Source organism: Zosterops lateralis (genome assembly GCF_965231275.1).
Source record: "Zosterops lateralis genome assembly, chromosome: 1".
NCBI classification, from domain to species: Eukaryota; Metazoa; Chordata; class Aves; order Passeriformes; family Zosteropidae; genus Zosterops; species Zosterops lateralis.
This window is the reverse complement of record NC_139762.1, coordinates 60,024,609-60,048,694: the sequence shown is the minus strand read 5'-3', so window position 1 is coordinate 60,048,694 and position 24,086 is coordinate 60,024,609. Positions and strand designations below refer to the sequence as shown.

Below are 24,086 nucleotides of genomic sequence, written 5' to 3'. Positions count from 1 at the left end.
AAATAAAAAGGTTCATAAATTAAAGTTGTCCAGGCCTGTGATTGTGGTTTGGTTAAAGTCAGTTGTACGTAGTTACTTTCCAGCAGTTCTTCTGTATTTGACTTCAAGTACAGATACTAATCGCATGAGAAGGTGAGAAAGATAATGGGGCTTGTAATACTTTTGAGTTTTTTAGCTATTGTTTTTTTTTTTTTGCAGCCTTCAAGTTTAGCAGGTAAAGTAGTAAAAAATCCCCAAACCGAGCAATCCAATGGAAAATAACAATGGCTCACATACCTTAGCTGATAAACCCCAGGAACATCTGTGTGTGAAAGGAGATGGATGTTGATGTTTTCAAATGAGCTGTAGTTGCTTTAGGCCAGCACTGATATGTGTTGGTGCAGCTGTTTGGGGAAGCTTTCTTGTAAACTTTTTTGCAGGGAGGCTTCTGTGAACTCGTTTTGACTCTTTACCAGTACATAGCTGACTCAAAGCAGAATAAAAACATGGAGCAACAGACATCTTCTACAAGACTGCTTTTTTATATAGACATATGCAAATGTTCAAGTTTTTCTTACAATTCAAGTAATCAAAATGCAGTCAAGTGCAATAAAATTGCATGGAGTTCATGCCTAGAAAAAAGCCAATGGAGAATGTATGTTCAGAATGGAATTGCTACAGAATATACTGGGTTTGTCAATTTTGATTGAAGAGAAAACCTTTATTCTGCCCTTAAAAGCACACTGTTTTGGCTCATACCACAGTTAACAGATTGGTAATGTAAGTACTGCAATCCCAGCTGCATCTAGTTACCTCTTTCATGAAGGTCAGATTTAACTTCTTTTTAAAAGTGTTTTGCTATTTGGGCAAGTCCTCAAAATAGATACCAGAATGCATTGTACATCAAGCTAATGTTCACCTTGCCTTTTTTGATTTGTTTAAAAAAATCCTTGAGAGAGAATTCCTAGGAAGGTGAGTTGAGGTGTTTATTTTTGGAGTATGACCTTTAAAATTCTGTGCAATTTTATTTAAAACAAAAATTATGCTTTGCCTTTGTGAAGAAGGCAAGAGAGAGAAAACACATGTGTCTACAGATTAGCATTGATAATAATAGTATCAACACATTCTGCTGCTCAAGTTGTTTAATAGATAATTTATGCACACTGTTAAACCTGCATCTTACAGAATTAGTGTTAGTTAGTTAAAGACAATACTGTTAATGATAAAAGCCATTAACAACTCTATGTTACCATGGAATTTTACAAAAAGCAGAAAGGATGTCAGAGTATAATCAGCCAAATTGTAAAAATATTTCCTAAAACTTCATCAGTCTTGCTTGTTCTTTTTTCCCTGGGAGATCTGAGCTGCACTACACCCTCAAGGCAGGCCTCAAGACTTGAGAGAGAGACAGTCCTGTTGATCAGCACCCACCTTTCTGTCAGTTTTAAAGCTGCCCCTGCTCCATGCTTCTTATTTTGACAGTAACTTTCCATAACTCAGAATCCTTATCACAGTATGTAAGGAAACTGTAAATGCTGTGCTGCAGTTTTCCCAGTTTTGTCAAGAAGATACTCAAATCTGGCCAGTAAAGAAGGTGGCCAGTGAACATTCCTTATACAGACAAATACTACAAAAATGCAGCTGCCTGCTCATTTCAACCTCTGAAAGGTTTTCAGACCAGCTTGCCTGTTCTAGATAAGCGATACTGTTGCCCACCACAGAATTCAGCAAAAGCTTGCTGCCACTGTTTGTTGGTTTGTGTGGGTTCAGGAAAGTAGCACAAAGATTCTTCAACAGAAGACCAGGTGTGTCTTTAAGGCTACTGTGAACTTTTACAGTGAGTAGACAAAAAGCCTTCCACTGAGTCGAGCTTTCGCGGAACTTCTCTCTGCTGCCACTACAACTTGTTTCTGCAGGGATAAAGAGCAAAGGTTAGCAAAATGCAACTGCAGGTGCATGGCTGCCTTAAGCTTCCCTTGTGAATTTTGACCATCTAATTACTGTCATATAGAAACGTGATGGGAAATGAGACAGCCCACCTCATCAGAGTAGCATTTAAGAAAATAGTTTGGCAAATAGTTATCATTTGGGGAACTGGAGCAAGCTGGAACTAAATGAAATTAGTCTCTTGCCCATACAAACTGCTTCTCAGGGCTAAGATCAATAGGGATGAAGCAGGAGTGTGGACTAGATGGTGCTGCAGCAACAGAACACAACTGCTTGGAGAATGAGCTCACTTGTACTTAGCAGTGCCTGTGTTTCAGGTGTTGTATTATGTACCCTAATCTAGCTGAGAAGAATCCCAGGTGTTTCTCCAATGCATGTTTTATCACAAAAAGTCAAACAGCATTTGCTGAAGACCACCTCATCCTGGTACTGAAGCTTCCTCTGTACTCACACAGATAACCCCAGTCCTCATGGAGTTGATGTTAGAGTGAGCAGAACATTGGAACTCAGCTGAACAAGCACTAAGTAACCTTCCAGATGAAAAAAAAAAAAGGCTGCTCAGTGCATCATAAAAATGTAGCAATTGGTGTTTGGTAAACAAATGGGCATGTGAGGGAAGCAAAGAGAAACAGGTACACAAATACATCCTAAATCAGTCAGGTAGGAACTGAACTTCTGTGCTTAGAAACACATGACATATGAACAGCATTCACTACAGGTGATAGCCAGGGCAGCAAGCCTGTAAAGACTAAATGAGACGGGTGGTTTTGGGTGCCTGGTTTGCTCCACAGCTGAGCATCCACTTTGCACACAGGTTGGCATAAGCAGTAAAGCTGGGAGGCACCTATGCTGCATTTCCCATGGAACCTTTCAGCCTACTCCTTAGCAGTTTAGAATTCAGGCTGCTTTAAAGTGATTGAATTTTTTAAATTTAGGTGCCAAAATTTTGGCAACTCCATAGGTCATGAGTCTATAAAATGGGTTTAGTCATCAGTTCAGAGAGTGACTTAATTAACTATGTAAAGAACTTAAGACTTGAAAATACATAAGATACATCTGAGGTGCTAGCTAGTATATGCAAGTGAGGTAGAAGGATGTTCTGAAACAACCAACCACAGTAATTTTTCTCACCTTCTTTTCAGATTTCACAGTGGTAATGGAACTCCCAAATTTTGATAGTTCCTGTAAAATAACATTGCTAGTTATAACACTGCTTGGGTTTTTTTAAGCAGGACTTTTTAGTGTCTCTCAGTAGTTCATTTTCTGGTTACTTACTTCAGGAGAAATCAGGACATACTGTGCCTAAAGAAAAAAAAAAAGAGGAAATAAAAAGTCAGTGGAAGAATGTAGAAGACCAGTATGATAACCCTGACTCCTAAACAGTAATTTAAGAACATGAGGAGCCAAACTGCAGACATTCGGAAACCTGAGAAAACCTTTACTTTTCTGGAACGAAGGCAGAACACACTTGGTATTTGTACTGGATATAATTAATTAGTTGTCATTCTAAAGTTATGTCCAGAATTCACTTTCATGTATTCTTACCCAGTCCTCAGGACAGGGAGATGTCCATGATGTGCAGTGGCTTGTCACATTCCCTGAGGATGCCTGTCTGCCATTGTAAATATAAACCCGGCCAGCAGCCCCACCGGACAGGACTGAGGTGACACCGTTAGATCGCAGTGGGGATGCCACAATCATTTCATCTACACATGTTACAAAGAGGACATAACACAGCAGAAGTGAATTAATGGTAGACGAAAACATGGGAGAGCTGGCATTTACATGTCTCTAGATGCCACAATTCCTATTAATGATGGCAACTAAAATATTTCAATTTCTGATTGAGTTGCTTGGGATTTTAGAGAGCCTCCCTGTAAGGCACAGTGGAATAGTGGTAAAATTCAATTGAGAAAGTTGACTGTGTTTAGCACTTGTATGAATATGTAGGTGATTAGTTTTCTTGTTTGTTGCCAAAAGTTAAACACTTCACTTCTGGTCTAGATTCATCAAGCTTTACCTAGCCCATCGCTATCCAGATCACTTAAGTATATGTCTCCTCCAAAACGAGAAAACCTCTTGTCCCCACTGAATGCACTGAGCAGAGAAGGCTTGGTGCTGTTTGACAGGTCATATACCAGAGCCAGTCCAGCTTGATGCAGCACTGAGGACACAAATAAAAACCTAGACAGGCTGTCTGGGAAAAAAAAACAACAGATGTTGAGCATTGGACATAGGAACTCAGGATTAATAGTTACAAATACAGGTAATACTGGCATTACATAAAATAAACAAAATTAATATAATGTATCAGAAAACATCAACAATTATTTGGGATTAACACTAATTAGCAAAAGAAAAAAATCTTTTAGTCCTAGTACCAGGGGAGAAATGCATTCAAGTTAGACTTCTGCAGTTTGACGTCCTCAATTTCTTACTGTCTACTGCCAGAGTGAGAATAAAATACTGTGTTGTTTCAGTTCTGAGAAATATGCAGTCTACTAGAAAATCACTGTTACATAAAAAATGCAAAGTAGTAATGCTGTTAAGCCCATTTTAAGGAAGGAAAAAGACCCGCAAGTTGAGGCACAGTAGAGAGGACTCTACATATAAGGCATATACAGGTGAATACAGTGATTTCTAATTTTTTTCTTTTAATTACATGGCAATTAAAAGGTCTCTTTTCCCTTAAACATTGTATCTCTCCTCAAGTCATGCAGAAACAAACATCCTAAAGAGAAATGGTCTCCAATTCTCAAGACATACCTGCAGTAGGTGCACCCACCACCAAAACTTTCCTTGTATTCCCGGTCACAGACAGTACACCACTGGCCAGAGACAAACCCATTCTGCCCATCTCCTGTTAGATTTTTAAAACACCTATGTAATTTCTACAGAATGCCACTTTACTTCAAATTATTCACAAGGTCCCATACTAAAGAAGCAGCCCTACCTTGTCTCCAGTTATCTCAAACCGGCGCTTTGTACTCGGTGGGTTGTACCCGTACACCTTCCCAACACTCTGTCTGACATCCGGCAAGAGGGGATCGCAGCTTGAATTACAATGCAAAATAAATTTGTATTTAACAACATATAATTGTACATGTTCTCCCCTTTTACTTTGGAATAATAGTGCCGACAAATTCTAGAAATCTGCTTTAGTAATTCCCACACTTGTTCTAACTAATTACACAATATTTAAAGCACAGATTTGGTGTGTCTATCCACTTTTTTATCATCCAATACATCTTCATGTTTAATTTGCTTTTAAAAATGCTATCTCAAAGTAAGAGCTATCCAAATGGTTATTGGCACACTTACCCATCAGCATTTTTCTGACCTCTCTCCCTCCCCAAGGAAACACAAGAAATTCTTAGGTGTCTTTAAATAGGGTCTAATAACTCGTCTTCATAAGGAAGGATGAGGACATAAAAATATTAATGTAACAAAAATATTCTAAGCAGAACAAAAAGGAAACTTCTAAAAAGCTGGAAGTCTAATCCATGGCAAATCATAAACCTTGCAGAAGTAGAGCAGAGTGGAGAAGACAGCAAGCTGTCACATGCAACACACCTAGAACAAGTCTTCCATGTAGGGCTACCAATCAGCAGTAATGTCCCATTCTCCAGCTGGCAGCTGGCAAGTGAAAATCCAAACCAAGCATAGTTTTCTTCCCCCTCCACCATCCAGTTGGCATCCTGTACTGACAGAAGTCCTGAGAGACCAGAAAAAAAAATGAACTAAATCTTGGTGTGCCCTGGCATTGAAAAACTCATTTGCAATCCTCCACTGAAGCACCCTATGACAGCAAGTTTCTCTGTGCAAAGTTACACTGTCCATGACATGGCATCAATAATTGTTGACTTTGCTTGCTCACCCTGCAGCTCTGCTGGCTGGTGAAAGCTTTTATTTGACACAGCCTGTTTCTCAATCCTTCCAATAGCCTACATGAAGTACATGAAAGCTACCACTCAAGCCCACCCTAAACTACTTACTGTTTATCAGAACTTGTAATTCTTCAAGGGTGCTGGGTGGGAGAGCTTCAGATCATTCTGGCTATAATTTAAATAACTCATTCTGTGCTTTGGTTTTACAAAAATGTCAGCAGTGTTTTGAAACCCATATTCTTGTGGTTTCTAAGTTTACATGAATTAGAATAAACTGCAAAAACTAAGCATTATTGTAAATCTCAATTGCATGATTCTGACAAAGCTGCTCATGCTTTATTATTTAGTTCCATATATGACATTTCCTCCCTCATTCACTAGAAACTTCATCACCTTTACTCATTAACTGTATTCACTTGCAGCATTCCTCTTTAGCCACATGAAGGAATGTACAGAATGATTAAGATTCATTTGTTGAGGTTCATTTTCAATTTTCCAAGAAAGAGCAGTGAGCCTACACTGGACTCACAATACATAGTTGAATCCATTGCTTTAGCAAGATTTTCAGCAGTTTCCCACAATTGTTCTTGCATCCAAGCTGGGACGCTGAAGTTCGGGTGGACAGAAAATCAAATGGGAAAAAACTGGTTGAGATGATCTGTCTGACAGGAGCAGAGAACCATATGTTATTATCTGAATGCCTGCAACAAGTGGAGTGCCTTCAGGGATCAATTTTTTGACTCATCCTGTTGGACACTTTATTATAGATTATTTAGACAAGGCAACAAGATGCTCTTTTGTGAAGCTGGATGATAACAGGAGATTTCAGGGGGCTGGTCTCATTCAGAGGCACACAGGCAGGCTGGAGTAACAGGCTGACAGGAACCTCACACAATTCAGTGAGGACGAATGCAAAAGCTGACTCTGGGAAAAGAGATGCCCTTGCACTGATACAGCTGAGGACAGACTGGCTGAGGAGCTGTCGTGTGGAAAAGGCCCTGAAGATCCTGGTGGGCAAAGAGCTGAGTGTGAGGCTCTGACAGCAGACAGCCAACAGCCCCTCAGACTACATAAGCAGGAGCATGGCAAAGAGACTGAGAAGTGATTGTTCCCTAGATCACACCTATAATATGTTGTTCTGTAACAGGAAAGATGTCGACAAACTGGAGCAAGCTTAGTAGGGGTGTTCCATGCTTTCTGTGCCTATGAGGTCACTATGCATGGTGGGAGGACAATGAATATAAACTGAAACAAGAAAGGTTCATACTGGCTGTAACAAGAGATTTTTTTCTTCAAGAGAACTTCCAAGAAGTAGAACAGCTGTCCAGAGTTGCTGTGCAATTTCTATGGAGGTTTTAAGATGTAACTGGACAAAGCCCTAAGCAATCTGGTCTGGCTTCCCAGCTTACTGAGTAGGAGGGACATCCTTTGAGATCACTTCAGACCTGAATTATGCCATGATTAATTAGGAACAAATAACTGGTCACATAAAATATGGGAAGGTTAATTTATTCAACAAATATTACCTTGGCCACTCCTGTTGAAATGAGAGTAAAATGCAACCACAAATCCTCTCTGCTTCCCACCACCGGGTGCATATGGAGAGCCCACAACCAGATCAGCATTTCCATTTCCATCAACATCAGCTGCCAGGAGGGACCATCCAAGATTACAGTAGGAATACTGCAATAAACAGTTAGTTTAAGCCTGAAATAGAACTGAAACCATCAATTCTGTAGCAAAACAGACCAACTTAATTCTAAAGAGCTAACTTTACTTCTGACCAAATTACCCTCCCACTTCCTGGCTTTTGGTTTTTTTTGGTTTAGGGTTTTTTGGTGGCTTTTTTTGGTTTTGAGGGCTATGCACCTTTCTATTCACCCTGCTGCCTTCCTGCACTGGGGTATAAATGCCTTTCCCAAATACAATCTAAACAAGCACCTGTTTGCTCCATCCCCATCAGTCTAAATTTCCTTCCTAATAAGTCGAATTTCAATATTCTTTTTTAAGCCCATAAGCTCTTTTCCTCTTCATCTCACTTCCTGCTTGTGTAGCCCTGTGGTAGCCTGGCTAACAGGATAGTATAAACAGGATATTACATTATCAATATACCTGACAGGTTATGGTAATATTTGGCTGAGGTGCCAAGCCTCTTCCTTCAGTTCCAAAGTAGACATACACAGCACCCTAAACAGCAGAAAAAGAAAATAAGGCATGAGAGCATCTGGAGGTCAGTATCAAGTATTAAATCCAAGGCAAATCACAAAGAGTGGAGCAGTTCTGCAAGGGTTATTTATGCAACTCCATTTTCTCTCTCAGAGCCTTCCCATAATACTTTCTTTCCCACCCCAAATCTAAGAATATCCATGGGTAATGGGTACTGCTGTAGCCAAGCAACAAAGTAGAGAAGTACATTTTCATCATACTGTGAATAAGGAACAAGGGCAGTACATTTATACTCATAATACACATGTTCAGATGCCTCAAATTTTGGTAATTATTATTTAATGCAATGGCAAACAGTGCCAGGCACAATAGATGCACACAATTTTCCAAGTCGTGAGTCCAAATAAAAGCAACTTAATTCTTATTTAGACAGGTAAATTAGTATCTAAAATTCTGAAGAGTTTTAAGCTTAATGTTTATCATTTCAATCAAAACATTTTACCCGTCAGTTTGCATGGTCTAAAAATACTCTGGGACCATTACACAGGTTTATCTGGTAAGCTGTAAGTCATTAACCCTCTGTAACTTGATTATTTTGGCAAGTGTGTCTGTGTTCATATCACATTTTAGCTATCATTTGTTGGCCTTGTGACAGCATATGACAAAGCTCATTGACCCATGAGGTCCATTCCAGACTCTCTGCTCCTAAACAAAAAGGGTATATTTGTATTTCATGAGTGGCCCCTTACATTTCCAGCATGTCAATGACGCAAAGTTGCAACCTAGTTTGGATTTCTAGTGTGCAAAAAGGCCACTGAAAGAGAAATACAGGTACCTGTCATTGCTCTAGTCAAAGTGCTCACAAAGGTTATAAACTTCTGTTTAAATTACAGTGCCACCTTGAGCAACAACAGAAATGCTCTTTTTCATTTCAGTGTTAAAAAAAAAAAGTATCAATAAAAACAGTCAGTTTGGAGAGTTTAAAAAGAGCAACGAACCCATGTTTGTAGCTTACTTTGTACGTAAGAAACTGAGATCCCACAGAAGGTGCTCCAATTGCCAGATCTGGCACTCCATCCTCATTGAAGTCCAGGACTGCCAAGGCAGAACCAAATCTTCCTGAGGGCTAAAAGAAAAGGGATTGCTCTCATGTTTTCAAGTCAAAACCATGAAAACCAAATGTACATTTGCACAGGGAAGAACTGGAAACAGATGACAAAAGTCTATCCAAACAATTTTTTTTCTTCTAAGTAACAACCCCCTTGACAATACACTAATTCAAAGTCAACTGTGTTAAAATGAAGGACAACTGAATATAATATGGTGCTGCTTTGTCATTTCCTCTTCTGAGTCCAGTGCACCATTGATGTTAAGTTTATGATCTTTTCTGTCGACAGCATTATGACTGGGAACCACTAAAACACTCTTTAAGAAGACAGCAGCTGTTAATCCACCATTTATAACCACAGAAACAAATTAAAAGGAAATGTATCTCATTTCTCCCTATAATTTTCTTTCTGAATAAAGGTATTTTCTACAGAGGATCATATTTAACACTCAAAAGGGTCATTTGCTCCTACTTCTTGGTTACAAACCAGCCACATTCATGTCAAATCAGAGTTTTCTCTCTTTTTTTTTTCCCAATACCCTTAATGCAAAATTATTTGGGGAGAAGTTAGCAATTAATGAAGAAATGTAGCCTCAAAGGAAATAAAACATATCAAATTAATAATTTTAGATTTAAAAGGACAGGAAACACAATATTTTCTTAAATGCAGGGACCAGAATGAACCATACTGTGATTTACAGAGACACAACCTGAGTTTTATTTAAGGGCACTTTATTTAAGGGCACTAATACTCACTTATCTGGTACAGTAATGGAAGTGGACCTACAGATTACCATCACTTCAATTGTTCCTAGGAGTTTAATAATGATTATTTTTCTTGAAATGCATATGACATCACATGACATCAGGAGTGTCTCAGGAATAACACTCATCCACATTAATGATACCACTGCTCATTCAAAACTCACCAATTTTCAGGCAAAAAAAAAAAATTAACTGACAAACATCTGCTTTGACCCCTTACCTGATGACCCTGCAGTACTTGGTCAGCTTTCCCATCCAGGTCCATGTCCTCTGCTGGTAAACCTGACTGGTTGCCATAGACCACATACACCCTTCCTGTCTGAACATGGCCCATGGTGCTGTACCCTGGTGCTCCAGCCACCAGATCTTCATATCCATCCTGGTTTAGGTCAGCTGAGATCAGTGCCCTGTACAGCAAGGGAGTCAACAAAATCAGTATTTCCAGACTTCCATAATATTAGTGGAAAAAATATCCCATAAACCAGGACCTGTGCTTCCCCATATTGTTTTGTAAAGATCTATACAGCATGTTTTATATCATATATTTATTTGTGTTTTCTTGAATTGAGTGAAACCAGAAGAATCATCTTCTATAAATGCATCTGAGATCTGTGGGAGCTGCTTTTTACTGACGGAGAGCAATCAGAGCAAGGAGCATGAAAAAGGGCCACTTGCATATGACAAAGAACATGGAAAAAAAGGAAATCAAGTATCTTTTAAACTGAACATCTGATTTAATTGATGGCCTTAACAAGAGAAAAGCAAAAGGATCACAGATGTCAGTAACATGCTGGAGTTTAGAGAGGGACCATGAAAAGAACTAACTACTGTTAATTTAGCCAGTGTGAAGTAAAATCTAAATTTTGAGACAGAATAAGGGAAATTAGATAAGCAGCAATGGAAATCCATTTTATTACTCTTCTTTGTAGCAGGTCAAAGTAGAACCTTATTGCCAAGGAGAGAGAATATGCCTCTCTCTGTCTTGAATCTATCTACTAGTCTATAGTATTTCCAAGAAGTCTCACTAGACATCATCAGTCATCAACTCATGATAGATGATGAATTTTGCACAAACATCATCCAACAATCAAAAAAAGGGTAGCAATGATCCTTCTCTGTTCAGAACTAGAGCCAATGTTAGTTCTAATGTTGGTTCCTTCCATTCCGAGCTTAATCAACATCTGGAAGAAAAATCTTAGAGTTAACTTGCTGTTCTGGACATACAATATAAGCCATTCCCCCAGATTTGTACCACTAATTGATTTGCACTGTCACCTTTGAAAAGTATCCAAAAGACTAACACTAATATTTTGGTAGGTACTCAAAATTTTCAGAAATAAAGAGGAAGGTGGAATGAAAAAAAATTACCAACCATCCAAGTCTAGCATAGGGTGAAGTCAGAAAATATGAAGCTGCTGGCTTGGAGATGTGCTTAGAAGATTTCTGATTTGCAGCTCCTAATGCTCTCCAGACATTGGTTTTAAAAGCATGGTTTATCAAGCGGAGGGATTTCTGAAATAAAAATAATAGAGGGACATGACAGTGGTTAAAACACAGGTTGAAACTCTACACCATTTTGGGACACTTCAAAAATCAAGTCACCGACAGTGGAAATCACCACTGGGATTTAAGAGGAGTTTGACTCAGATCATGAGCACCATTTCAGAAGGACAAAAATCTGTATGCTCTAAAGAGAGCACTACTAATCATTCACTGCCATACTTAGCTGGGAGTTCTTAACCCAAAAAAACCCTATCATATGTCTGTAAAATTAAAATACTAAATTCACATGTCTTTTTTGGCACTGCAGGATTTGTTCTAACTTCACTCTACAATGAGCAAAGTTTAAAAATTGAGTATTTATTGTAGAAGAGTTTTTAGAGGAGAGAGGCCACGATTTATTGATCGAAGATTCGAACAATCTTTGCTTTCAGGGAACAGGTTTTGTACTGTGCCTACTGCGTGCTGTGCTGTTCTTACTTTGCCTTGAAATAGCAAAAAAGTAGCAAATGTGATAGCTAGTTGGTCCCTTTCACCTACGCCTCCTCACCTCACGAAAGTTGAAGACATGTAACAAGTTGCTGTGCTTTCTCATAGATGCTTAATACAGAGATGCTGATCATAAAACAGAACAAAGAAGAATATTCTGCCAAAAGACATGAGCCAATGAACAATTGTTTAATGTAAGATTTTAACCAATCACAATTGTTTAATGTAAGATTTTAACCAATCACAAGTTGTTTAGCTGTGTCTGCTTCTACCTTGTAACCACATAAATATAGGGAATAAAGAATAAACAAGGAGATCAAACCTAATCATATTGGTGTTCATTTGATACTCGGACTCCTTCTTTGCAACATTTATGATGTACTTATATAGATTAACAATGGTACTGGAATGTCCATGAAGTCAGCTACTGTTAACATCCAGAGACCCTGCTCCATAACGCAGCATTTGAGATAGAAACAAAACAATTTTCTGTAGTGATGAATTTTACCCGACACATCTGTTACTTCTCACTTACTGTTGCCCAAGGCTGTATGCTGAATTGAACTCCTCTCTCTGTATAGTTTATATTCTTCTCAAGTGTTTCTGTAAGCAAAGAAGTTGTATTCTCGTGACGTTCATGTTTTGATTGTTTGTTTCCGCTAAAATAAAGAAGGCAGTGATAAGAATTAATATAACCGAAATAATGACTCGAGGTAAAAGCTGCTCTTAGGTCCTCAGTTCCTTTAGTTATTTATGCTAAAAGAATCCCTAATTCATACACAAAAAGATTACCCAAAATATCTCTAATTTTCAGTAGGTCATTTAGCAGAAGACTCTCCTTTCATCACTGAAGCTTTAAACCATCAGAGCTATACTTACATGTGGTTGTCCTTGTGCTCCTTTGTGCAGTTTATGAACAGAGGGTTCTCAGGTAGGTAGCAGTCACTAAAGAAAAATACACAGAATGCACTTTAAAGAATTTACCATACTGGAAGTGAAGCTAAAAATTCAACTTTTATCCTTACTGATTCTTCTGTTAAAAGTCATCTGTTTTCTCAAGAAAATCAAAATCAGAGCATCATCATAACCTTTAGAAACCCCTATGATGTTTATTTGATGATCTTGATTAGGTTCTGTATGAGTATCACATGTCTTTATAGAGATCCTGAAGGAAAGTTATTGTAAATTGCATGTACATGAATCTAAAGTGTTTTTAATGAAAATGCCATTCTGGAACAAAGAATGTAACAGATTGTATTTCATTTTGTATTTCAAATATAATTTCCCAAAATAGCAACAGCAATATTTTCCATATAAATGGATGGATTAATTGCCGCTGTTGGTCTTCTAAAGTTATTTACAGAAAGATTGTGTTTGTAAGAGAGCTGTACAGAGTTAAATTTCTATAAAAAAATGAAATTGTGATTAGAAGCCTGAGTTTAAACATTAGAATATATACTCCTACTCTTTCTAATCCTATTTGCCTGCAGAGTCTGAAGGTAATATCTGACTTCTCCTCAAAAGGGACATCTTTGCTGACTGATGGCAGCAGCCAAAAAGTGCAGGCTCAGGTTGCTAGGCAGAACCTTAGGGCATGGCTATGCAACATTTAAGCAATTTCTTGAGGATATCTTAAAGAATGTCCTAAATTTTCCCTGCTAAGTATCACCTGGGCATGCCAGAGGTGTGCCAGGGCAAAGGGGCATGAACATGTAAAAAGTACAAACTCAAGGCCTGTGTAATCCTGTGCACGCAGGTAAAAGACAGCCATGGAAATCCCCTTGTCCAAGTGAGGATCTAAAGCTCGGCACCTCTTCTAGGAAAGATCCTGCCTTAAGAAAAACAGGTAAGTGGGTATCAGGACTTGACTACTGCATTTCATAGTTCAGGACACACACTATACCTGGTTCCATTCTCTAGCATATGGCTCGTCAGCTCAAAAATGTTGTTGGTCCAGAATGCCATGTCATCCACTCCTCCAAGGAAATATTCATGGAACTTCTCCACCAGAAATGGAGATTTACTAGCAAATGTTGGAAAAAGCTAAGAGATAGGGAACATCCTCAGTAAGATGGATCACATTGTCTCCATGCTATGTGTTCATTTTTATAAAGTAAACAGAAAACCAACCTTGCCAACAAGAAGCCTTTCACCATGCCTGAAAAAAAATCAGAAATAAAACTTGCTTCATTTAATACCCAATTATTTAAATAGTTCTTTTCAAAAGTCCTATATGGTAAATACTATGTAAGTCATTACATTTCCGTGTAGGCTGTTAATGTATTTTTAAAGTTGTAATGCAAAAAGTAATGCTATAAACCTTATTGCCCTTAATTTTGAAGGATTCACAGTTTTTGTAAATATTGTGTGACTATTGTTAATTAACTGAAATACAGGATACAGCTAAGCTGTTCAGGATATTCAAAAGCAGACACTGCCAGATATCCAAAGTCTCTTTTGAATTATTCTTGGACTTGAAGGGATGTACATAAAGTCTAGATAAGGCATGTATCTAGAGACTCCTTCAGTGCATGATAATTATACTGCTAACTCAACACACTGCAATGGTATTTGAAGACACAGCTGTTCTCAAATAAATAGGTGTAAATACATTAAATGTATAAAATAGCCAATTAATTATTGCATCACCATCTGTGATGTAATAATTAATTTAACAGTCATTAAGTAGTCCAAATTTGAATCCCAGTCATTAAAAAATTCAGATGTGCTGTGATTTTGGGGTCTAGAAGGGAGTCTTCCTCGCTGACATCAATGTGTAAGGCATTTCAAATACAATTTCAAATACAATTATCATATTTCTCCAACATATGTTTCACTTACAAAAGCTCAGGCAGATATATTCAACTTACAGTTCAAAAAACAGCAGATAAGTGCATTCAGCAATTGTTCTTTCAGTTATGATCTCTTTTCCATAAAATTCCTTATAGATAGCTGCTAGGTCTTTGACAGGTACATACCTAAAAAAAAAAGAATATATTACAACAAAAGATGTTCCACATCACCCAAAAGACTGCAGTTCTTGTAATAACAACAGCCTAAAAAATATCCCAAATTTCAAAAGACTACATAAGATCATGAAAATTTACAAATACCAGAATCGCACATGCAACTGTGAGGAAAAATAAAAAAGGGGGATATCTAAATCTTCTACTCATTTTTATGCCTTTAAAACTTCTGAATTCAACATCTTCAATTTCCAAAACTTTAAATAAATCTGAGGTTGCCACTTAACTGACATTCCAGCAAAAGGTTTTCACTAGCTATTTTATATATAACTACTTTTAATTTAAGACATAAATAATTTAATATTTTTTGCTGTGTTCCTTTACATAAAACTCTCTTCTGCTTTCCAGTTTTTCGTGTCAGGGAACAGGGAATATGCATATAAGAAACACCAAACTCATAGCATTTAAAATAGTTGCAAAGGTTTCTTTTGACAGAAAAACAAAGGACAGCATTTTGTTAAAACAGTTTAATACAGAATTATGTGACATTATATGTAATATAATTATATATGATTTTACAAAAATACACATTAAATATTAAGGAAGGCAACCTCATTATCTTACCAACTCGATGCCAGATAACTGAAGTCCAGCTCATACTGACTTACTACATCTCCTCCTGAGGATGAAAGAATGAAAAAAACTCCACATAGCACAACAAACAAAACCTGTTAAGTATCTGTCATGGATAACAGTGTGCATGAAGCTATGTATGGCTCTTCTATATGCATTTATATGGCAGATCTTCCAGCTATATATTTAGAATAAACAAATAGTTCACCTGAAAGTATGCTGCACATTTTGTGCCTCTGGAGAATAATGTGCAATTTAAAATCACAGTAGTGACTCCATAAAAATCTTAGCATCCTTTGGTCTGCATTTTGGCTTTAATCCAGATGTTCATATGCCTTATCACATCTCCTGAAACCTGAGGAAAGGTACAGCAGGGATTTTCAAGCCATGGGGGAGGGCAAGAAAACAGTGTCCACAAGCTGTTCTTAACTCCTGCATTGTACAGGACAAGAGGCAGAATCCAGCACCATGGGTTTGAAGAGAACTAGGTATTCTAATACAAAGATCTATGACTGGCAAACAGAAACATTACCAAAATCTCCAACACTGTGAGCTTCTGAGTATGAACCATGAAAATCAATCTGGAGAAAGAGAAAAACAAGAGAACTGCCTGTTTCTTTTAATATGAGCAGAAACAAATTATCCAAGCAATACTTATGTTTACAGGTCCCAAAACTGACCAACTTCACTCTTATGAAATTTGTGACATCATGTCTCTCCAAAAATCTTCTTGAAACAGGGCTCCAGCTTTTCTCTTTCCTCCCCACCACAGTCCAAAGCGAAGCTGTCCATTCCAATAAATCCACTTGTATCAATAAACAAAATAATACATGCTTACTTCTCCCATGGCCTTTAGAAATCCTTGGTCGATGCCCAGGCTATGCCAGCTAACATCTGCCACCATATGTGAAGCAATTCCAAACAGGAAAGCCACCAGCTTCTCTGTAGCCTATACAACAACAATCCACTTGTCCATCATTTTATTCCTGCCTTTAAAAAAACGTTAGCATTTTCTGTATGTGCATTATGCAAGGACACAGGCGAGACGCTCTTACAGCCCAAGAGTTTACCAGGACTAAGTGCTGACTGCTCATTGCTTGATGCTGTGGTCAACCTTTGTAACTTCAGAAGCTTTAAGCAGTTTGTACAGCCCAAGACCATAGAATCATGGTTGATGTGAGGGCAATTTGCATGCTTCAAGTTAAATGTGTACTAAACTGTTTTTCTGGACCAAAGATAAACTTCCAAGGACTGAACTCCCTCTGTCACCATGGTTGTTGTGTAGGCAGATAGAGGAGAGAAATACATTCCTCTGCATGCTTACTTTTGACAGATTGTTTCTCCTTTCCTCCTACATAGCTCACAGACCGTTAACAAGAGCAAATCTGGACCAAGTTCAAGATTTCACAAGTGAGAAGTCTAAAAGGTGTCTGGTTTGCAATGGCAAACTCTCAACCAGATCTCACAGGAACACAAGACCACCAATCATATTTAAAAGTTTGGACCTATGAAATGTGTCATAAGCACCACACCACAGTCAAGAAAACTTACAGACTTTATATGGAAACTGTAAATTTTTTGTACGGTAAAGATTAAAACAGGATTTCAAGTGTTCCTACATAAGCAGCGACTTTAATATAAAAATGTTGGGTTTTTTCTACATCTCACAAAGGATGAAATTACAGCTAGTGAAGGTGAAGAAAACAGTTGAAAAGAAAGTCAATCAAGCAAAAGTTAATCAATTTTCTTACCTCTTCCCAAGGCTGAGGATAATTCCTTCTGATATAGTCAATACTTGCTTTGAGAAATGGTGACCAGTGAGTGTCTTCAGACACATCATGGAACATTCCTATTGCAATAAAATTTATATCAATATTTGATTTATTCTTTGGGGAAAATGAAATAGAAAAAAGAAAAAGAAAGGATTTTCTCCATTAAAAGCCTTACAGATTTTGTTCAATTTCATGTCAGAGAGATAATACTTTTTGCACTCCAGCTAATGAAAAGAGCCAAAAGAGACTTACTTTTACCTGATTTATACTATCAAAACAGATACTAGATTTACTATCTATGATTTTGGCTTGAAGCATCTGAAAATTTTGTGCCTGTTCCTTTTCTCTGTGCCTGTGAGTTGGTACAGTACAATGAAAAGCTGCCTCTCAAGCAGGAAGATAAAGAGAGCTGACAGAGAATCTGTTGACTAAATTAATGCATCCACTTGTATAGCAGAAAAGCTGCAGGGAATGGCAGGCAACTCAAAATGTCATGTTTTCTGGCAGGTATCAGTTTCCACAGGGCAGTGGAGGGCTATGTTATCATTATCACCACTATCATTTTCAACAGAAAGGCAAATTAACCAAGATACAATCAGTGTGGGAGGAGAAAAAAGTAGGAAAGCAGGAAAAAAATCAGGTTTTCATTTGAAGAATCAATTGCTACTCTCACCTGAATTTAGGCAGAAAAGATTGTGTAGGATCTAACACAAGTGACCTTGCCTAAAAATTTCTGTGTACCTACATAAAGCTAAGTGAAAAAGGATGTTGACATAAAGGGATCAAGCAGCACACAATATTGAATTCTCTCAGGGGAAAGAAGGCAATCAGGAGATTTTTCAGACCATCAGTACTCTTGGAGGAAGAGTGTATGTTTGTTGACACAGCAGTGTGAAACTGCACAGTGTTAGGGTAGATTTAACACTGAGAGAGCAGACCTTGGGGATAATTCAGTTACCTCTTGGCCTCTTGACGCTTTACAGTGCAGCTAAATTAGATAAAAGAAGGATGGTACTTGCTTGGCCAAAATCAGAGTAGCCTTCTACATCTAAGCTTGTCTCCTTTCCAAAGAGGCAATCTGCATGGCTTTGTTCTTCATGGCTTTGTTCTTGATCTTGTCACACTCAGTTAAAACACCTCAGGTCTGAAGGGGTACCTATTTCTTCCATATTGACTAAAGAGACTGCTGACAAGTGGTCCAACTCTAACAAGGCAAGATGGACTCCAACGTTAGTGAAGGAATGAAGATTGGATATTGCAGATAGAGAAGCTCTGACCTGGTATAAGGCAGGTCAAAACGGTTAGAAGAGAAAGATGAGGTAGATGGATATAACCAAGCTGAAGTAGGAACTGAAAAAAAATCCCAGGATAACATCAGTCATGAAAACAAGGAAAGCAAGACTGAAGTTTGGGACAAGAAGTTGGCAGAAAAACCGAGACCAGTGACCCAATGAGGGACAGAAGACAAAACCAATATTAAATGCCAGAAGAGAGAAGTGATCTGGATGTGAACTGAGCACATCAGGATATGAATCAAGCTGTAGTTGGCATAACCAACAGGCAGCATCAACAACCTCTGTCTAAGAAAAATGAGAACACTTAGGGTGCAACTGTGTGATTTGGCTCTAAACCAAACAAAGATCTTAAGCACACTTCAAATTTAATGGAATTTGCATGGCCCACTAAAATAAGTTACTTCCAATACTTTAAACTTCCACTAATATCTCCACAATACTGAAGCCAGTAAGGCCAGGTATCCTCACACAAAGTATTTATCACTGCCCTGTCTCTGGTATCTGCCTAAACACCCTAATAGATCGTAGCTGGAGGATAGGCTCTTTATACCATTTGCTAACTGCTCATTATCCAGATTTACTCTTTCAATAGCAAATATCCTACAGCAAGGCCTAGCTGGATGTTTTATAGCTCTAATGTTGCTGGAGAAGCTGATTATGATCAAGAGCTAACCTTCCAGAGCTGAAAAATCAGGGGACCACTTGCAAGTCAAGACATACTTTTTACAGCTATTGCAAGAGGGTGCTAATTTTGTAGTGCTGTCGTTTGATCTGCAAGCAGCAAAATTAAGACTGGCATTAATTTCCAACCAGAAGAGTAAAAGGCAAAAGACTTCACTCTGGAAAAAAAAGGCTATAAACTGGGATGTTATTAACACTTGCCTACCCACCCCCAGCAAGTCCTACACTATTTTGTTGCTGTGGGATTTTTAGATTCTCTTATCCTCATTTTGACTGATCTGATAGAACATAATGATTTAAATACAGAAATAGCTTTAGGCCTTCCCTAAGATTTATATAAAAAAAGATCTCTGAACTCAGCAACCTGACCTAATTTAGTCAAACAGCATCCTTTTATCAAATTTCTCTACTCATCAAATAGTTAAATTTACCAAAGAGGTACTTTCCAAAACATTTTCAAATGTGTTATTTCATTATAAAGTTCTACAAAAAGACTTCAACAAAAATGGTGGATAGTTTTTGCAGGAAAGTATTTTTGGCCACACTTCAATTCTTACAACATAACCATTTTTAGCCCACTAAATTCTGTACAATTTCCACATAAAAAAGCAGTTGCTATAATATTGGACTTATAAAGCTTCTCTTACCATGTTTGCAGATTGGAGGATAAAAGGCATCAGGATAAATGCTCCCAGCCTGAAAAGCATCTTGGTGATTCAGTAATAACTGGGGAAAGGATAGAGGGGAAAGGAATCAGAACGTTATTGCACAGAACAAAATCACATTTTACTGCCAACATCAAAGATACATTCTAAACAGCTAGCAAAATGTAACTATAATCTTGGAAAAATACAGCATAGTGCACAAAACCTTGCTGTCAAGTCTTCTACTGATTCTTCTAAAACAACTGCTCACATAGAACATGACTAAAGAAGATAGGAAAACATGCAAGAAACCACACAAAGTATATATATACACATTGGTGTAATTGCTATATTTCTGTAATAATACTTAGAAGGAGTCAAATTATTTTTAATAAAAAAGGTAAAAATATAGTCTGGGCACAATATTGATATACACATTACTGAGAATAATAAAGAAAGGCAAGAAGACAGAAAGAAAAATGTTCAGAAGAAAGGTGTACAAAATTAAGCAATAATATGCTTCCTACCTGTCTATAATTAACACTCCCTTCACGCTTAATGAAAAATTCCAGAGCTCTATGTGCTGAAAAACAATATATCAAAGTGTTGATTTATAGGTATTGTGTTCAGGCCCATGTTCTGTCAGAAGCACCAGCAGAACCAGAAGACACCACGTTTTCATACCTAAGCCAAGTGCCACATGCATGAAACATCATTTCCCACAGAACTTTGTACCTGTGAGAGGCTGTTTTCTCCCCTAGGGAGTTAATGAGGAAGTTCTCTTTCTGTGGCACATCTTCAGTCCCTCTCTAATCCTCAGCTCCCAAGCTGACCAAACTGAAATCACAGGGAAATGAATTCCTCGTGTCCAGAAATGAGCTACAGCAGTGAACTGACGCGACCACACCCAGCACATGTCAAGTGTGGACCATAAAGTTCTAGCTGTACTGTAGTCAAGCTTCATTGTTGCCCTTAACAGTGAAAAAGGTATGTTGGGAATCAATGTGGGTGCTTAACAGTTTGATTAATTTTTAACAGGCATGAAAAGTAACAAAAATCAAAAGTCAGCAAGGTAAATAACACTAATTATTCACTGAATTGGCAGATATTCTTACTGTCAAAATCTTTATTTAGCTGGCATAACAAGTGAATGAAATGAACGGACGTTCTTTTCTTTAATGAGGCCTCCTAATTAATATTAGATCTCAGGTATAATATATTAACACTATTCTAAAATTACCCAACATTTCCTTTAAAGCTATTTACAAAGATTGAAGTTAATTTGTTCCTTACCAAATAAATCACATCACAAAAAAACTCAAAAAACCAAACAGCAAAACAAACAAACAAAAACCTCCCTCCACCAAATCCAAAACAATCCCTATTACTATTCTGGAACAAGATCAGACAAAACTGTGGGAGTTTGAATGCTCTTTCACTTTGAATTTTACCCAATAATCTGAATCATCCTTATACAAATAAGATACCTTAAAGACCAGCCTTGCACCAGAAGAGAAACAACAACAAAGTAATAAGAAAAAAAGTAAAATTTTAAGGCTCAGACATTTCTACACACATCACATCTCTGATTCCAGTGTGGGAGAGCCTGAGTTTGGCAGTTTGCTTTTCCTGCCTCACACCTCCCCCACGCTTCTCTCACTACTCGAGTGGGTCCAGATTCTACAACTCCACCTCTACAAGGAATTTTATGCCAGATCCCCACAGTCCCACAGAGCCTCACAAGTCTGACAGGAACCCCCAGGGGCAAAGAGCCTCCCCACCCAGAGCTGTACTGCACGGGCCATGCAAGTAGGACACAGCACAGCTCTGCCAAGCACACTGAATGTGATCAACATTCTGAACAGGCAGAGCTTTTCACCATTTTAAAAGTACTTTCAAAACTCTGTCCAGGATTTCTTTGGTGCTGGCTTTGAGTGAGAGGAAATCTTTCCTATGGTTTGTTGTTTGTTTGTTTTTGTTTTTTGTTCTTTTTTTTTTTTTTTTTTTTAAATATTTTCGGGTGTTGTTTTTGTTTGGTTGGGGTTTTTTGCTTGTTTTTGTTTTCCTGGAGTACTCAGTGTCTGCATTTTGGAAATATTTTCATCTTATCGTCACAGATTTTTATCTGAACAACAATAAGAGCAGTCATTTTAGCAGCATCAGAAGTGATCAGTTTAGATTTCCAACAAATGGACAAAACTTGTTGTAAACTATGACCCAATAGTTCAGTGTACACACAACTCCCCAGACAACCAAGATTGTATAAATATATTATATTATATTATATTATATTATATTATATTATATTATCACAAGTTTTCTGCAACATGCTGCCTCGATTAGAAAAAGAGAAAAAAAAATACTGTTTTGGGACAGAGCTGTAAGCTTGTTTCTGTCTTCAGACTTTTTTTTTTTTTCAAACACACTCTATTCTGGCAAATCTGTTATTTCAAGTCCTCAGAAGCTCATACTCAGTAATTAGAGCCCTGAGCTTGCAGAGTTGTGTGCACTTGCCTAACCTCAGGCAGCATGACTTCTCCTACAGATTATTATGGGTTTCTTGACACATTGTTAGGAAAAACAAATTGTTCCAGGATGCTGACCATGGGTACAACATTCAGCAAGGGAACACACTCCAGTCTCAAACACCATGAACAATCCCAGTCTTTAAATTGTTCAAAGTTGCATGTATTCAGTACTTAAAGTCTGAGAAAATTACCTGAATAAAGCCAACATCCTACATTTTACCATCTGTTTGAGCAATGGATTTAGAAAAAACCCCAGAAGAATAAACAATTAAAACTGTCAGTTATTGTGAGCAGCTGTTTCAGAATAACCTCACACTGCTCATGTTTGTGCTTGCAATAACTGCAGAAGAAACCAGATTTTAAAAATAGCACAGGCAAACAAGGAATTCAAAACAGAAATATTTCTCCATTTTGATGTTCACTCAGTTCTCTTCCTCGTTCTCTACAAATTTAGACTGTTCTGGCTACAGAAAGAGACACAGAACAAAATTTTTTATTATGTTAGTTACAGATAGAAACAAATTACAGAATTTTATCTACTTTTGCAGGTATGGCATTATTGTTACAGGGAGATTTGTAAACAGAGTTACCACAAAGGACTTGTGTTATTCTTCAGTTTAAACATAACAATCCCACGAATTGCCTAAAGTATTCCTTTTCTATCTCCAAACCAAACTCTGTGTGCGTACAACTCACAGACAAAAACATTCCAGTTACATAATGACTGTGTCTTAGGAGACGGAAAAATACACAACCCAAGTCAATTCAAGCATTTTACTTACAAAAACAGTAAAATTTCAAACTCCAAAATCAAACAACTCATTAATCCTGCTTTCACATTTTTAAAATGATGCAGACTGCTCGTTACTTTAACATTACTTCCTCCCTCTGCTTTCCAGCTGAATCTGAATTTACTTCTCTTCACGAGAAATTCAAAACACAAGAAAATCCATTTTGAACATGTCTTACCTATTTCGACATGTGTTGAAATTCCACACGGGATACATCTTTGACAGAAATGGTAGAGGATAACCAGCAAGACAGACCAAGTGTTCAGCCCAACCATGATGCTGGCTCCAACTGTGGTTTTCAGAAGCCTGGAGCAGTAGCACTGTGACCTTTGAAACGTAGGTTACGGAGCATGCCTTTTCTTTCACACGTATTGCTGACACAGCAAGCAGACGACTGCCAAATTTGAAAGGCTATTTTATACCAATGCTTTATTTTACTGCAAATAAAGTAATTTATAGAAAGAAAGAAAGAAACTGTGGGTATTCTCCCCACTTGAATTCTGTAATATCTCCGGGATTTGAGCAGGGTAATCAGTGTATCACTGCACAGCAGCAGTGAGATTTCTGCTAAATCCAACAGCATGGCAAAGAGTGTTATCCTCTCAGAGTTTGTCCAGATCATGGTGCGCTTGCTTTGCAGCAACTACGTCCCATTTCATAAAAGAAATTAAAGTCAATTACCAAAGCAGTATTAATAGAAAAACTCTAGCTCCTGAGTTGCAGGTAATACACATTCATAACCTTTGGTGAGCTGATAGGATAATACGCACTTAAGTCTGGGTCTGATGATCAGTATTGAAAGCCCAGCTGATACGTGGGAGACTCATGGAAGTGGTCCTGGCAACTTCTGGCTGCAGAGGCTGGGCATCCTGCCTTCCCCAGCCACCCTTCATGCATGTGGCACAGCCACGCCAGTCCCCAGGGCGGTGGTGGCA

The 24,086-nt window shown here is 37.9% G+C and overlaps 1 protein-coding gene across 1 annotated transcript; it reads right to left on the bottom strand.

Moving 5' to 3' along the window:
- Nucleotides 1–128: 128 nt before the first annotated feature.
- Nucleotides 129–23,468, bottom strand: GPLD1 (glycosylphosphatidylinositol specific phospholipase D1). Its single transcript, XM_083861642.1, has 25 exons — nt 23,330–23,468; nt 20,360–20,415; nt 19,836–19,914; nt 17,192–17,289; nt 16,279–16,389; nt 15,973–16,021; nt 15,432–15,486; nt 14,712–14,819; nt 13,972–13,999; nt 13,745–13,884; nt 12,721–12,786; nt 12,377–12,500; nt 11,225–11,364; nt 10,073–10,259; nt 8,995–9,105; nt 7,926–8,000; nt 7,340–7,496; nt 5,500–5,641; nt 4,880–4,979; nt 4,693–4,786; nt 3,947–4,123; nt 3,472–3,632; nt 3,202–3,228; nt 3,058–3,108; nt 129–1,889 (listed from the first exon to the last, which is right to left on the bottom strand). Exons 1-25 carry the CDS (start codon nt 23,424–23,426, stop codon nt 1,812–1,814), a joined length of 2,511 nt encoding a protein of 836 aa, XP_083717768.1. The 5' UTR covers nt 23,427–23,468; the 3' UTR covers nt 129–1,811.
- Between the last annotated feature and the right edge of the window lie 618 nt (nt 23,469–24,086).